Source organism: Poecilia mexicana, unplaced genomic scaffold, assembly GCF_051168715.1.
Source record: "Poecilia mexicana isolate PSO_F unplaced genomic scaffold, ASM5116871v1 scaffold_6, whole genome shotgun sequence".
Taxonomy (NCBI): domain Eukaryota; kingdom Metazoa; phylum Chordata; class Actinopteri; order Cyprinodontiformes; family Poeciliidae; genus Poecilia; species Poecilia mexicana.
The window spans coordinates 3,572,828-3,588,059 of record NW_028263375.1 but is presented as its reverse complement, the minus strand read 5'-3'; the positions used below and the strand labels follow the sequence as shown (position 1 = coordinate 3,588,059).

Here is a 15,232-nt window from a genome sequence, read left to right as displayed (position 1 = left end):
TGTAGCACCCACAGTAGCAGCTAATCCTAATGTAGCATCCATAGCAGCAGCTTACCATAATGTAGCATCCACAGTAGCAGCTATACCTGATGTAACATCAACAGTAGCTGCTAATGCCAATCTAGGACCCACAGCAGCAGCTAATACTAATGTAGCATCCACAGTAGCAACTAATGTTAATGTACCATCCATAGTAGCAGCTAATGCTAATGTAGCATCAACATTAGCAGCTAATGTAGTATCCACAATAGCAGTTAATGCTAATGTAGCATCAACATTAGCCACTAATATAGCATCCACAGTAGCAGCTAATGCTAATGTAGCATCAACATTAGCAGCTAATGTAGTATCCACAATAGCAGCTAATGCTAATGTAGCATCAATATTAGCAGCTAATGTAGCAACCACAGTAGCAGCTAATGCTATTTTAGCATCCATAGTAGCAGCTAATGCTAATGTAGCATCAACATTAGCAGCTAATGTAGTATCCACAATAGCAGTTAATGCTAATGTAGCATCAACAGTAGCAGCTAATGCTAATGTAGCATCCACAGTAGCAACTAATGCTAATGTACCATCCATAGTAGCAGCTAATGCTAATGTAGCATCAACATTAGCAGCTAATGTAGTATCCACAATAGCAGTTAATGCTAATGTAGCATCAACATTAGCCGCTAATGTAGCATCCACAGTAGCAGCTAATGCTATTTTAGCATCAACAGTAGCAGCTAATGCTAATGTAGCATCCACAGTAGCAACTAATGCTAATGTACCATCCATAGTAGCAGCTAATGCTAATGTAGCATCAACATTAGCAGCTAATGTAGTATCCACAATAGCAGTTAATGCTAATATAGCATCAACATTAGCCGCTAATGTAGCATCCACAGTAGCAGCTAATGCTATTTTAGCATCAACAGTAGCAGCTAATGCTAATGTAGCATCAACATTAGCTGCTAATGTAGTATCCCCAATAGCAGCTAATGCTAATGTAGCATCCAAGGTGGCAGCTAATGCTAATGTAGCATCAACATTAGCAGCTAATGTAGTATCCACAATAGCAGCTAATGCTAATGTAGCATCAACATTAGCAGCTAATGCTAATGTAGCATCAATATTAGCAGCTAATGTAGCATCCACAATAGCAGCTAATGCTAATGTAGCATCAACATTAGCAGCTAATGCTAATGTAACCTCTCTCAGCTAACCTCTCTGAAGATGAATAGAAATCTTTGCTCCAGTCTGATGGCTGAAAACCTGAAGATTAAAACTATAAATATTTTTGTTGTTCGGCTCATATCTGTTTAAGAGTTTAGCAGCCGAATGGGTTGTTTTAAAATGTTGCCTATTTTGTAGATAAATGTTTAAAGATTAGTTGTGATTAATTACAGGACAACTTGCAGTGATATTGTTTATGTCTCTTTGTCGCCCCCTATTGTTCCAGCTGGAAACCAATGCTGCTAAAGAAACAAATTAGACTTTAGGGATGTTTGCAGCGAAGTGTCACCCTGAAATGTAACTGAAGTGAATTTTGTTGCAGATTTCCGATTCGCCATGTATCCCCCCTCCATGATCGCCACAGGAAGCGTGGGGGCGGCCATCTGCGGCCTGCAGCTGGACTCAGCCGACCAATCCTGGGGCGACAGCCTGACGGACCAGCTAGCCAAAATCACCAACACAGAGGTGGTGAGTCTGACGCTCTGATTCGCTCTCATCTGGATGAATTTCTCAGACAGCAGGAAGGTTTTCCTGCGTCTCAGCTGGGAACTTTGTGATGTTAGAAATACCAATAATGAATCACATCATTGCGGCTGAAACACGCCTTCATTGATCTGTCAGCAGGACTTTTCACACTCGTGTTTGGACATCCAGTTTTTGATAAGGAGCAAAAATTCTGACACCAGAACCAGAACCATGTCAGTATCTATGCCTTTTCCTTTGTGGTGCAGATTTAGATATTTTCTTCAACAATTTCTCTCCTCTGCGTCTCATTGGAGAATCTGCTTCTGAAGCAGCTCTAGATCAGGCCGTCTTTAGCATACAGGTGTAGATGCTCAGTTCCAATTTCATTTTCTTTCTGCGTGTTCGTTCATGCTACTAAACAAACCCCACCGCAGTCAGACTTCTGTGTGAACGTTTTCTGACCCCGAAGCAACCAGCAGAAGAATGTAGCCGTCCACCAGCAGCACCGTGTTTACGGCAGCAAAGATGGCCGTCGCAGTAAAGATGGCCGCCGTCTTTTGATGGATTGTAAAGTTGCTGAGAGCGTCAGCAGACGGTCAGCAGGAAGCTGATACAGCTAACAGCAGCGGCCTTTAGTGGAGCTGCAGTTTCTGACCCGGTTCTGTTTGGACATGGAGTCGGACCAGAAGTGGTCGGTTGGGATGTGATGCGTTCACTGACTGCTTTCATCAGTGATGAAATGAGCCATCAGGCGGCGCGGCGGGCGGTGTGGTGGTGCTGCAGCTGACTTCTGGTTGGTTCCTGCAGCCACTCAGCTGTCTGAGTGGCTGCAGTGATGAGGTCAGACCTGCAGCATCTGGAGGTGAAGCAGAAGGAAGAGCAGGTGAAGCAGCCTGCCTGCCTCCGGCCCATGATGCATTGCAGCTGGAAAGCCGGCCTCCCTCTGCGTGGAGCTGTTGAAGCCTCACAGAGCAGAGTGGAAAAACAAACATCTGTCCTGAGCAGCACAGAGCCGCCGTTTGTTCGGCGCTCTGCGATCGGCTCTGAACATTCCTGGACTCAGACAAGCTGCAGCTCGCAGGAAACACAGGAGGCTGAACAGAGGGAATCCTCTCTAATGTGACGCAGGAGGAGCTGCAGTAATCCAGCTCTGCAGCTACCAGCACCGCTGAGTTTCCTCAACATGTGGAGCAAAGGGACAGAACGGTTCAGAGGTCGCCTGGGCTGCATCGTTCACGATGGAGAGCGTCGCAGCACAAGAGCAGCGTCTCAGCCGAGCTAAATGTCAAAGCGAAGCGACTTCTGTCAGCACCAGCAGCTGCTGCAGCCAGCGCCGCTGCAGCCAGCGCCGCTGCAGCCAGCGCCGCTGCAGCCAGCGCCGCTGCAGCCAGCACTGCCCTCCCCCGTATCCAAAACCTGCAATCTGCCAGGGGAAACACGATAGGGCCGAGGAGGGGCCTGGGAGTGGAGGGGCCTGAGAGTGGAGGGGCCTGGGAGTGGAGGGGCCTGAGAGTGGAGGGGCCTGGGAGTGGAGGGGCCTGGGAGTGGAGGGGCCTGAGAGTGGAGGGGCCTGAGAGTGGAGGGGCCTGGGAGTGGAGGGGCCGGTGAAATTGCTTCACAGACTATTCCTAATATTAGTAAAATCTGTGTGTACTTCAGGTGTGGGTGGAGCCTGTGGGCTGTGTTAGCCGTGACGTTCACTGAGTTCTGCCCTGGAGCTTCTGGTTACTGGATTACTACAGGATGTAACGGTTAGAGAAGTGGACCACCGCTTCTTGGATTTTATTGTTTGTCGCCCGTTTTCTCTCATTTGTGTATTTTTGTTCATTCAGGGTCACATGCTGAGACACCAGAAGCACGTTTTCTCATTTCGCCCTGCGTTCCCATTTCTGTCCCACTGTGGCTCTCATCAGCAGTGCTGAAACAAGCATACTTTATTTTGAAAGATCATGGCTTGTGATGTTTGGCTACCCAGGCCAAAGAAAGCAAAAGGTCACGCTTTTTGTTGGAACTTGTGGAAACTCTCAGTCATGAGGCGTCTCTGCTTTCCCAGTGTCAGTCCTCAGACATGCTGTTTTGGGCCGGGGCTCGGAGTCTGCCTCTGGGTGTTTGCTTCAGATGTTCCTAACTCTGTCTCTTGTGGTGCAGTCGGCAGTTAAGTCACATTCCTCGGCTTCACACATTTCTTCCTTTTGGTTTTGTCTGTCTGCACGACTTCCCCCTGCTGCCAGTGACACAAAGGCCGCCCGGCGATGACGCGCACGCGTCGATCCGTCGCTACAGCACAGCCATGCAGAACGATGCATGGGTTTGCTGGGGTTTGGGCTGGGGCCCTCCAGGACCAGGGCTGCAGGGGAAGAGCCGGCTCACGTGGTTTCCGGCTCCAGGCGTTGCATTGTTCCGTATATTGAGCTGCTCTGAAACATGTTTCCAGTAGTCACACACTGAAGTCATTAATGGTTCTCCAGTGCAGCCCAGGAGGCTTGGCTTGGGATCCCAAATGCTGCTTTTTAGAGCTGCAGAGACAGAGGGAGAATGTCTTTTAAGAGCGAAGGCACGCATTCCTGTGGTAAGACACAGTGCATGTTCTGCACTGCTCTTCGTTTTCTCACAGGGCTTGAGATTTTATGACCAATGGGGCTCATGTTTGTTGGAATCTATGGGTGAGCAAACTCTTCTCATATTAGCAGCAAACTTCTTCAAATGTTGAACTGATGATGCTTTTCAGGTTTCCTCCATGCGTTCCAAGGAGGTCCGTCCTGCAGCACTCCATGCTCTGACCAACAAACCTGACCCAGCAACTTGAGTTTTCTGTTGGTTGATATTTCACAGTAAAGCGAACCGATTGCCTACATTTCTTCTGACCAACTTCCACCATCCCATTGGGTACTAGTGAGTTTGATGAGCGCCTCGCCGTTTCTTCTCCACTTGACAAGCCACCGCTCCCCGTACAGGGAGCAGCAGCCTATCTGCTGCGAGTCCTTGTGACTGGTTGTACCGATTCTCTACGTGATCAGCTCAGTGTTGCAGACACCAAATACTCAGTCATAGAAATGTAAGATTATGCAGACGTGTTCTACGTACGTTTGCATCGAGTCCACCTCAAGAATGCACTGACCTCCCAGGAGCGTCGTATGCAGAGTATGATGGGGCTTTTAGAGGTGATTCAAAATGGATCAAACATCCAGTTTCTCGCAGTGATCATCAAACACACAACAACGCTGTCCTCTTCTGCAGATTGTTAGCAATCCTTATTTTGAAATCTGGCTGTGATTCCAGGTTCCAGGCCACATCTCAATCTTTCAAGATGTCATGCCGTTTGCCCTTTGACCCTGCAACCTTTGGTCCCCCAGGGATGTTCATCTCCCCACCAGTGTTTCTGATGTGAGAGCTGGGTCCAGTAGCACTGCAGGCTACATCTGGGCCCCATCAGGTTTAGATTAGCTTTGGCTTCCTGGTTCCTGAAGAGCTGCTCCTTCACCCAGCTCTCCCAGGCCCGACCCCAGCTGCCGCTTTTAAGGCTCATTATTTGTTTGCATGCATACTGAACATACTGCCATGTTTAGTCATCTTTTGCCACCAGAGGGCAGTGTTTAAACATGTTGCAGAAGGTTGGAGCTCCTTAATGACAATGAAGCCAATCATCATTCCTCTCCTTACAACACTTTGACCTTTCTGTGGACGTATTCATAGTCCCATAGACCCGGTTCTACTGGAACCAGAACATCATCATCTGCTCCACCTCCATCTGCTGTGGTTCTTTCTCTCTGCTCGGAGTCAAACCAACCTGTTCCCCTCCTGGCCTGTGGGGGCGCTGCACCAAGAACCACTGAAGACACTGAGAGCAACTTCCTTCACCAAATGGAATCTAAAATGGAGGCGTCAGACTTTAGCGGTTGGAGGATTTCTCTTTAGTCTTTGGCTAAAGACCAGGAGCCATTTCAGCTGCTAGTGCTAGGCTAGCATATTGGCTTTGGTTGTATTTACCCAGAATGCCTGGCGTTGTAGTCTACTTCCTGCTTTGGGAGCGGTCTCTGATCTGCTTGGCGTTCACTTCAACTGAACCCAGACTGAGGTTTGGAGGACCAGAGGTCAGAGGTCAATCACACCTCACCAGACAAACCGGAGTTTCTAGCAGATGGTCTGGAGTCGGGTTAAGGTGGTCTGGAGTCGGGTTAAGGTGGTCTGGAGTCGGGTTAAGGTGGTCTGGAGTCGGGTTAAGGTGGTCTGGAGTCGGGTTAAGGTGGACTGGAGTCGGGTTAAGGTGGACTGGAGTCGGGTTAAGGTGGTCTGGAGTCGGGTTAAGGTGGACTGGAGTCGGGTTAAGGTGGACTGGAGTCGGGTTAAGGTGGACTGGAGTCGGGTTAAGGTGGACTGGAGTCGGGTTAAGGTGGTCTGGAGTCGGGTTAAGGTGGTCTGGAGTCGGGTTAAGGTGGACTGGAGTCGGGTTAAGGTGGACTGGAGTCGGGTTAAGGTGGTCTGGAGTCGGGTTAAGGTGGTCTGGAGTCGGGTTAAGGTGGTCTGGAGTCGGGTTAAGGTGGTCTGGAGTCGGGTTAAGGTGGTCTGGAGTCGGGTTAAGGTGGACTGGAGTCGGGTTAAGGTGGTCTGGAGTCGGGTTAAGGTGGACTGCACAGGCCTGTGACTCGGTGTAGAGGAGGAGCGCGGCGTGTTTTGGTCTTCCTGAACGCTCCAACAGGACATGAGGTCTCTTGCTGCTGAGGGTTTTGGCTCCCAGGTGGATTGTCTGATTGCCTCGGCGGCCTTTGATGGTGGAACCGGAAGAGGCTGGGTCTCAGATGGATGCCCTGCAGGCGGACAGATTGGCTATCATTAAAAAAGCACCGCCTTTCTGTTTCCTACATGAGATGGACGCAATTAATGTTGCTCTAATACTGGCTGTGTGTTCAGTTGCTGTTGTCAGGGCTACTGCTGTTTGGGCTTGGAGTGTGAATGTTTCAGAATGACAGAGGAAGAAGGGGGGGCAGGAAAAACCGCAGGGGAAAGATCCCAGCAGACGACCCTGATGGGCCGGAGGAACCCTCGGCTCTGGCTGCACAGCTGGAGCAGCTGGACAGCAGAGAGGGGTTCCTCTGATGTCCCTCTGATGTCCCTCTGATGTTCTTTCATAATAAATTTCTGTATTTACACACAGAACAACCCAGTATCTGAGAACAGTGGAAACTGAAACTTGAATGTTTCCCTGCAGGATGTTCTGAAGGAGTGCCAGGAGCAGATCGAGCGCGTCCTGGAGAGCAGCCTGCGTGAGGGCCGGCAGCAGCAGCAGCAGCAGCAGCAGACGCAACGGGGCCCCAGCGGGAAGGGCCTGGATGAGCTGGACCAGGCCTCCACGCCCACAGACGTCCGCGACGTCAATTTGTGAAGCACCAGATGGCGCCGTTGCACAGGATTTACAAGAATCTTTTTAAAAAAACTTTCAGTCTTCATAAAAGCAGAAAAAAAGAACAAAAGAGCAAAAAATCGTTAAAAACACAAGGCCTTTAAAGAAATACAAAGACAGTGCTGGCTAGTTTTGTAGTTGATCTTTTCTTCAAGTAAAAACAAACAAACAAACAAAAAAAAAAAAACACAAAAACTCCTGCACATGAAATAGATTTTCCCTGATGCTCTAGTGTAAAAGCAACAAGCCTGATGAAGCTGCGGTGCCTTGGATGAGGAGAAGGGAATCGTTCTGCCTTTAAAGCTGCAGACAGGAGAACTGCAGAGATTTTCCATTTTCTATTTTATTTGCAAAGATGATTTTTCTCACCGTCTGCAGGCGGTGGAAGAAGAGGACGTGTCCTCCACTGCCAGATCGTCCACCTCTGTGGACGGACAGAACTGTGTAGAGCAGAAGGTCCCGTTGCCAGGCAACCGCTGGAACGATAACAGTTATTAGTAATATTTATAATTATTGATACCATCAGAAATATTTTGGAACTTCATGAGCTCCTTTGGTTCAGGCTGCTTGTTTGCATCGGTTTGAGGATGCAGAGAAAGAGAGTGTGCCTCCGTGTGTGTGCGTGCGTGCGTGTGTGTGTGTGTGTGTGTAAAGGCGGTTCAGCCTCATGCTGCAGCAGTGTGTCAGACTAGCTCACCTGAGCTAACGGGGGACAGGTTAGCAGAGGGACGCTTTGTCTCATCAGCTCTTCACCTCCAACCCAGAGGTTCTTGCTGCCGGGCCGGGGGCCGAGGAGGGGCCAGGCCGTGGCCCTCGGCGGCCCTCAGTAGCTGCACAGGGTGCAGGAGGAGCAGCAGAGGTTGGAGCGGATCAGGCAGAACCGTCTGATGTTTTCCTTCATGAGCAGCTGAACCTGTGGGGCGGGGCCCGCTGGGGTCCCATCCATAGCTAAGCACTTTGAGGTGAAGTTCAAATCAAACGGCCTCCGGGTCAGGAGTGGGGAGCTTTCATTCCTCATTTCTCTGGATCCCAACCAGAACCAGAACCTGCTACAGATTCCAGCAGCAGCGTGTCATCAGTTCAGATCTGGAGTCTCTGCAGTAGTAGTAGTGGGGCAGCAGAGAGCCACATGGGGGCAGCAGAGAGCCACATGGGGGCAGCAGAGAGCCACATGGGGGCAGCAGAGAGCCACATGGGGCCAGCAGAGAGCCACATGGGGGCAGCAGAGAGCCACATGGGGCCAGCAGAGAGCCACATGGGGCGGCAGAGAGCCACATGGGGGCAGCAGAGAGCCACATGGGGCCAGCAGAGAGCCACATGGGGGCAGCAGAGAGCCACATGGGGGCAGCAGAGAGCCACATGGGGGTACTGTGGGTCCCATGTCGGCCCCATGTGGGATCGGTTTTCTTTAAAGTCAGGGACCCAGCTGGTTCTCCTTTATGGGATCTGTTCAGTGGAATCAAAGACCAGTTTGAACCCAGTTTGAACTCAGTGGGCCCCCTCAGTACTGCACCACCCTAACCTGGTTCGGATGGGGCCCATGTTTATTTGTGATGTTTGTATCGATAACAGGCTATGTTCAAAAGAACCCAAACTTTCCCACGCCGGAACCAGAAACGGCTCTGGTTATGGTTCTGTTCCGGTTCCGGTTCCAGGTGGCTGCCTCTGGTTTTCATTTTCCATGTCCCACCCCAGCCTGTTTCTGTCCTGAACATGATTTTTTTTTTCCTGCAGATTTCGTGCAGCGTGTTTATGTCACTGCCACGGTTTAGAGTGTGTGTGTGTGTGTGTGTGTGCGTGTGTGTGTGTGTTTCTCTGGGGGGCCATCAGACCCACTCTGGGGGTTTTGGTTTTCAGATTTAGAGATACTGTATTCCAAAGTGAAGAGCGGTCCGCGGTGTGAAGACGTCAACAACAAAAAGTGTGGATATTTTATTGTGTTTTTTGCGCTGCTATGAGCTATGAATTTTTCATTTATACAAAATAACATTACCTAGTTGTGATGTGTCACTTGTGTGCTGCTATTTTATAAACATTTGTATTATAATATAATTATTTTACTGCTTAAGAGATACATCCAGAATCAAAGGAGAAGGTTTTAGAAGGTGAGGCGAGGATTCGACTGGAAATGTTCCTCGTACAGATGGACGGACGGGACGTTTCATTTCCTGTTCTCCGTTTCCTGTTTCCGTCACATTCTTCTTCAGGGCGTGCCATGCCTCAGGACTACTGGACTCAGTCACACACAGATCCGTCACATATACCTCTGCAGAGGCAGGAGGAACCATTCCTACTGTTTCCATGAGCAACAACAGGAACTAAGCGAGGCTTCAGCTGGACTCTGACCGCAACAGGAAGAGACGAGGAAACTTCCTGAACCGCCATGCATGTTCATGCTTGTCTGTGTTGGTGCTACAGCTGACTTGTTCTGTGCTACAGAGGGGAAAATCCCCAGGATGGCCAAAGTTTCTGCTTTCCATGTCCAGGATCACCATGAATGTCATGAATAAAAATGGATTCTGTATGTGAGACGTTCTGATTGGTCGTTTCCTGGTGCTCATCATGCACCTCCATAAACTTCTGCTCTGAAGGGTGTGACGCCACGGCGGCCGTCTGGTTCCCCCCGCATGGCCCGGATCAATGGTGCTGAGTCAGCAAAACATCCACAGGTTTTCTGTTTCTATAACAAATGTTCAGTCTCACTAAAGAAACTTTTCAGGTCAGGAAAATCATTTTCATCTCAAAGATGATATGAATAAATAAAAAGTAATTAAAGTGGTTCTGATCAGTACAGGTCCTCTCAAGCGTTACGTTTTTACAGTTAATCCCAAAAGTATTCATGTTGATGAGAGAATAATTTATCTTTGAAGATAAAGCAACGCAACAGGATGGACATTTTTCTAAAAAAAATAAATTTTCCAGTAACAGCAGAATAAATTTCATAATAAAATGATCATTAAAATGCTAGTTCTGCATTAATCTGCTGGACTGTTCACCGTAATAGATTGACTATCATGCAGGGTGGTCCAAAGTGCGGTCTGGGGGCCATCTGTGGTCCTCCTAGTGATTTCTTGCAGAATCATTTTCTTTTCCAGTTGGTGGTTGAAAACATTTTACAGTGCAAATTAAAATGGAAGCTACAGCACAAAGTATTCATTGTTCAATCAAACATGTCAGTTTTTACTCAAACATCCAGGAAGTTTTACTCAAAACAGACTCTGGTGAGAAAAGCTGGAGTTTTTATTTCTGTCCTTGTTACTGAGAATAAACACCAAAAATGGAGAAAATAATATAAAAATTGAATTTTAAACATGTTTTAAAATGTTGTTAGATTGTATTTTGAACAAGGTAAACCTGCAGGTTCTTTTTTCTTACTTTTTATTTTCAGTAACTGTTTTATATCAACATGTCCGCCTTGTCACATCTTAACATTTACACAGACCATCTGCCAAAAGTTATCCAGGGACTACTGATGGAGGAAAAAGGCAAACAAAGACATTTCCTTCAAATAGACATTAATAGAAACTTAGATTCATTAACAACATCCATGGATCTATAAGTCACAATAGTTGCAGTGAAAGGGACAACAGTAGACATAATGAAAATACAGACTAAAGTAATAAAAGTACACAATAATACAAAATAAACTCAAAGGTACACAATCAAATCAATTTTCCAATTCTGTCTCTCCACTGTGATGCTGGCAGGTTGTGGCCTTAACCAAGCAGGTGTTGTTCACTCCTTCCCAATCAGAAGCAAAACTCTGATCAAGTATTTATTGTGTTTGTCGATCACATCCGAGGGGATTATTCCTAAAATATATACAGATGTATCCAGATCTAAATAAATGTTTAATATACTTGTTATATCTGTTTGTGCATTTTTCCAAAACTCGACCACCTTCAGACAATCCCAAAATATGAGTAAAATCTCCACCTTTCCACAATTCCTCCAACAAAGCTGAGATGTTTTACCATATTTAACTGGAGAGTTAAAGTAACTTTACAGTTAAAAGCCTCCATGTGGGGCTGTTGGTTAATTTGTGTCCAGAGCTAAACGTTTCTTCCAATCCTCATCTCCTGTTATTATATTAGCTTCCACTTCTCCTTAATCTCCTTATTATTAACATTGGATTCATATTGTAGGCGTTTGTATAGTTTTAAAATCAGGCCTTTGCTGTTGATAACAGAATTTATTCATCCATCCATTTTCTAACACCCTTGTCCCTAATGGGGTCAGGAGGTCCTGCTGCCTGTCCAGCTAAAGTTTCGGGCAAGAGGAGGGGTCCCCGGGTCAGGTCCCCATCTGGTCACCTGGTCAGGTCCACATCAGGTCACCTGGTCAGGTCCCCATCTGGTCACCTGGTCAGGTCCATGTCAGGTCACCTGGTCAGGTCCACGTCAGGTCACCTGCTCAGGTCACCTGGTCAGGTCACCTGGTCAGGTCACCTGGTCAGGTCCACGTCAGGTCACCTGGTCAGGTCCCCATCAGGTCACCTGGTCAGGTCACCTGGTCAGGTCACCTGGTCAGGTCACCTGGTCAGGTCCACGTCAGGTCACCTGGTCAGGTCACCTGGTCAGGTCCACGTCAGGTCACCTGGTCAGGTCCCCATCAGGTTACCTGGTCAGGTCACCTGGTCAGGTCCATGTCAGGTCACCTGGTCAGGTCCATGTCAGGTCACCTGGTCAGGTCCACGTCAGGTCACCTGGTCAGGTCCACGTCAGGTCACCTGGTCAGGTCCACGTCAGGTCACCTGGTCAGGTCACCTGGTCAGGTCCCCATCAGGTCACCTGGTCAGGTCACCTGGTCAGGTCCACGTCAGGTCACCTGGTCAGGTCACCTGGTCAGGTCCACGTCAGGTCACCTGGTCAGGTCCCCATCAGGTCACCTGGTCAGGTCACCTGGTCAGGTCGCCAGTCTGTCGCAGGGCCACAATTTATTCAATCTTGGTCATTTCTGTTGAGATTTTCTGCCATTCACTTTGATTCTGAAGGTAATGTCTGAGCTGCAGATATCTATAAAAGTCATTTTTTCTAAATTAAATTCCCGCTGATTTCATTGAGACTAGAGCTGTGCTAGAAATACCAGTGCCCCTTTCGTCCATCTCTCAAACCCTGCATCCATAGAAGCTGGAATAAAATATGGAATCTTAGCTATTTTTAAAAAAATTTGATATAGAGTCAGGAAAATTAAATTTCTTTTTTTATTCTTGACCAAATATTAATTGTTTCCTTAATCCAGTGATTTTGAATCTTGAGATTTCTTTGAACCATCTTTGTTGTAAATGGCAGTGTATCTAGGGACAGTTTTGGCAGGCTCTTTGCTCCATATCTGCCCATATTGTCTCTTGATCTTTTCCTAACCATAGAGCTATGGATATCAGTTGAGCAGTTAATTTCTTTAATTCAGGTAAACCTAACCCTCCATACTCTTTGAGGAGTGAAGTATTTAGAGTTTAATTCTTACCTTTTTATTTTGCCATACAAACGTTGATATTCTTTTATCCATCTCTTTATAAAAGGAGTTGGGAATGGAAACTGGGAGTGATGGGAATACAAACAGTCGTCATGGTAAGACATTCATCCTGATTGTTTCCACCTTTCCCCCGATGATCTCCCATCTTTCTAGGTCTTTTATAATTTCCTTCTTCAGCTTCTCATAATTTGCTTTGAATATCTGTGAAATTTGAGGTGTGATAATTATACCCAAGTATCTAAATCCTTTATTGGTCCATTTGAACTTTACTTTCTCTTTTAGCTGTGTTGGACATTCACCTGATAGCATCATTGCTACCGATTTACAGCTGAAACCTGCAGGTTCATCAGAAATCAAACTTCTTTATATTAGGATGTTGTTTTGTTTAAAGTTATGCATTTAAAAAAACATTTTGCTAAATACCAAGAATTTACAGTTTTGACCCACATGGCAAAAAACTGTTTAATATAATTAGATCATTTAACAACTACGACCAAATAACATGATTGATGAGGTCAGATGCTCAACCAGATGATGTTGTATTTAAATTAATTTATTGTCAGTGGAGTCAGTTCAGATTAAATTAACATTTTTTGTTGCATTCACTGCAAAACCATAAAATCCTGCCAAGTATTTTTTTCTAGTTTCTAGAGCAAATTATGTCTTGAAATAAGACAAAATTAACCTATGAATAACTTTTCTGCGTGACAGTTTTGAGCTAGATATTTTTTCAGTGTTGGTGCGTTTCTCTGATCAAATTAAAATTCTCATAACTTCAACCTGCACAACAGTTATTAACTTTTCACCTTTGACCTTCAGACAAACTGGATGACACTCCTGGTGATGAATATTCATTCCTGTAAAATCAAAGTCTTGATTTCATCGTTTCGGTTACTACAACCATAACTAATCATTAAAATCACTTCATTTATGCATTTCTTCATCATTTTTCCAGAAATTTTCCCCTAGGCTGAGTATTTCCTCTCAGATGAAACTCATTTTTGACTCTGTACCCAGAAGGAGTTTCTGATGTTTGCTGTAAATGAGTTACTTTTCTTTCTTCCTGTGATCTGCAGTAAAAATGAATTCTTTCACTAAATGCAGTGGAGTTTTGCATTAGACAACAGAGGCTGAACGGAGATGAGACGGCGAGGACATCAGACAGTTCATGAACGTTTTATTCGTATGAAATGAATCGTTGGTTTAGAGCACATGTGTCAAACTCAAGGCCCGCGGGCGACATGTGGCCCGCCACGTCATTTTATGTGGCCCCTCCAGCGTTTTATAGGCCCATGATTGACTTAAAATAGGTTTTGAGCACGAATTGACTACAAACTACATCTACCATAATGCATTCCGATTGTTACTAGCCAACATTACGGCTTCTCGCCACTAGAGGGCAGCAGAGTCACCTCAAGCTGCTTATTGATTTTCCCAGCGAATAAAACTGAGACATCAACAAGCTAACATCAAAACGTCCAAGAAAAGAAACATCGATTTACAAGTAAGACTGTGAATGAAGATGTGTGAGTTGGTGTCAGGGCGGCAGGTCGCGCTAGACTTTTTTTGTTATCTATTATCTTGACTGACAACATAAAAAAAAATCGGCCCTGTACTATTTTTATCTGTGAAATTACAATCATACTAACATCGGCTATTTAGCCGCATTTTATGCGGTTTTGTTAATATTCACCGTGAATCCAGATCCCATCACAAATTAAGCAGATAAATGTATCTACATTTTTTCTCCGTAGTGACAAAAACCACTGACTGAGGCCCCAATAACTTTTAATAAATTAAACTAAGCGACTTCACTTAAATTACCATCACTTCACCCGCTGGGGTCTGAACAACTTCCTCCTGGTTCCCATCTGCAGAAAAATCTGCGCTAATTCATCAGTCAGTTGGATCTGTCTGATCCAAACAGATCAACTGAACTGTGTGAGTATTTTACCCTGCGCGGTCCGGTGTGAGCGTTTTCCGGAATTTTTTGTTTTATTTTTTATTTTTTGCGTGGTTTCGCTTCTCCGAAACGGACAGATGTTACGTCTGCAGCTCCTCCAGAACGCAGCTCTCCTGGGTAACGTGAACCAACAAGGCTCCATTTGTTAAATCTTCTGGATGAGTTACTTCGCAGCGGCGGAGCCTCGTCCGCAGTGGTTGAGCAGCGAACTGCTATGTTACAGTCTAATTAACTTCTGCATGGCATTTATTTCCTCAAGATAAACTGCAGGCTCCTCAAATGGATTAACACAGTGTTGCATTCTCTTCAGTGGCGCAACTACACATTATTCAGGTGGATGCGAAAACATAAATCTGCGCCCCCCAACCCCCACCCAGGGATGGAACGTCAGGGTGAAGTGTAAGGATCGCTACATGTACCTCGTTATGTATGTGCCAGAGGTGAAGGAGCGTGAGGCGCGCTGAAGTGTATGGGAAAACATAATCGGCGCGTCGCCCCCTCCAGACGGGGTTTTGGCGCCCCCTCTGGTGCTGCGCCCCTATGCGTTGCATACGCTGCATACCCACTTTTTGCGCCTCAGATTCTCTTTAGTTTTCTCTGGTCTGTAATGGAGACTTGAATTTAACGCACCATTTCAACCAAAGGTTTGTAATGCGCTTCCTAACCAGAAGCTCCAAAGCGTTATTTAACAATATGAGGTGTTTAATTTATTT

The 15,232-nt window shown here is 46.4% G+C and overlaps 1 protein-coding gene across 1 annotated transcript in view; it reads left to right on the top strand.

The window, feature by feature from the left end:
• Positions 1 to 9,610, top strand: part of ccnd2a (cyclin D2, a) — a 16,122-nt gene extending 6,512 nt beyond the window's left edge. Inside the window, exons 4-5 of the mRNA XM_014976563.2 lie at positions 1,541 to 1,686; positions 6,890 to 9,610. Coding sequence (XP_014832049.1) covers positions 1,541 to 1,686; positions 6,890 to 7,063 — 320 coding nt within the window. The 3' untranslated portion in view covers positions 7,064 to 9,610. The remainder of the gene's footprint in view (positions 1 to 1,540; positions 1,687 to 6,889) is intronic.
• The last annotated feature ends 5,622 nt before the right edge of the window (positions 9,611 to 15,232 follow it).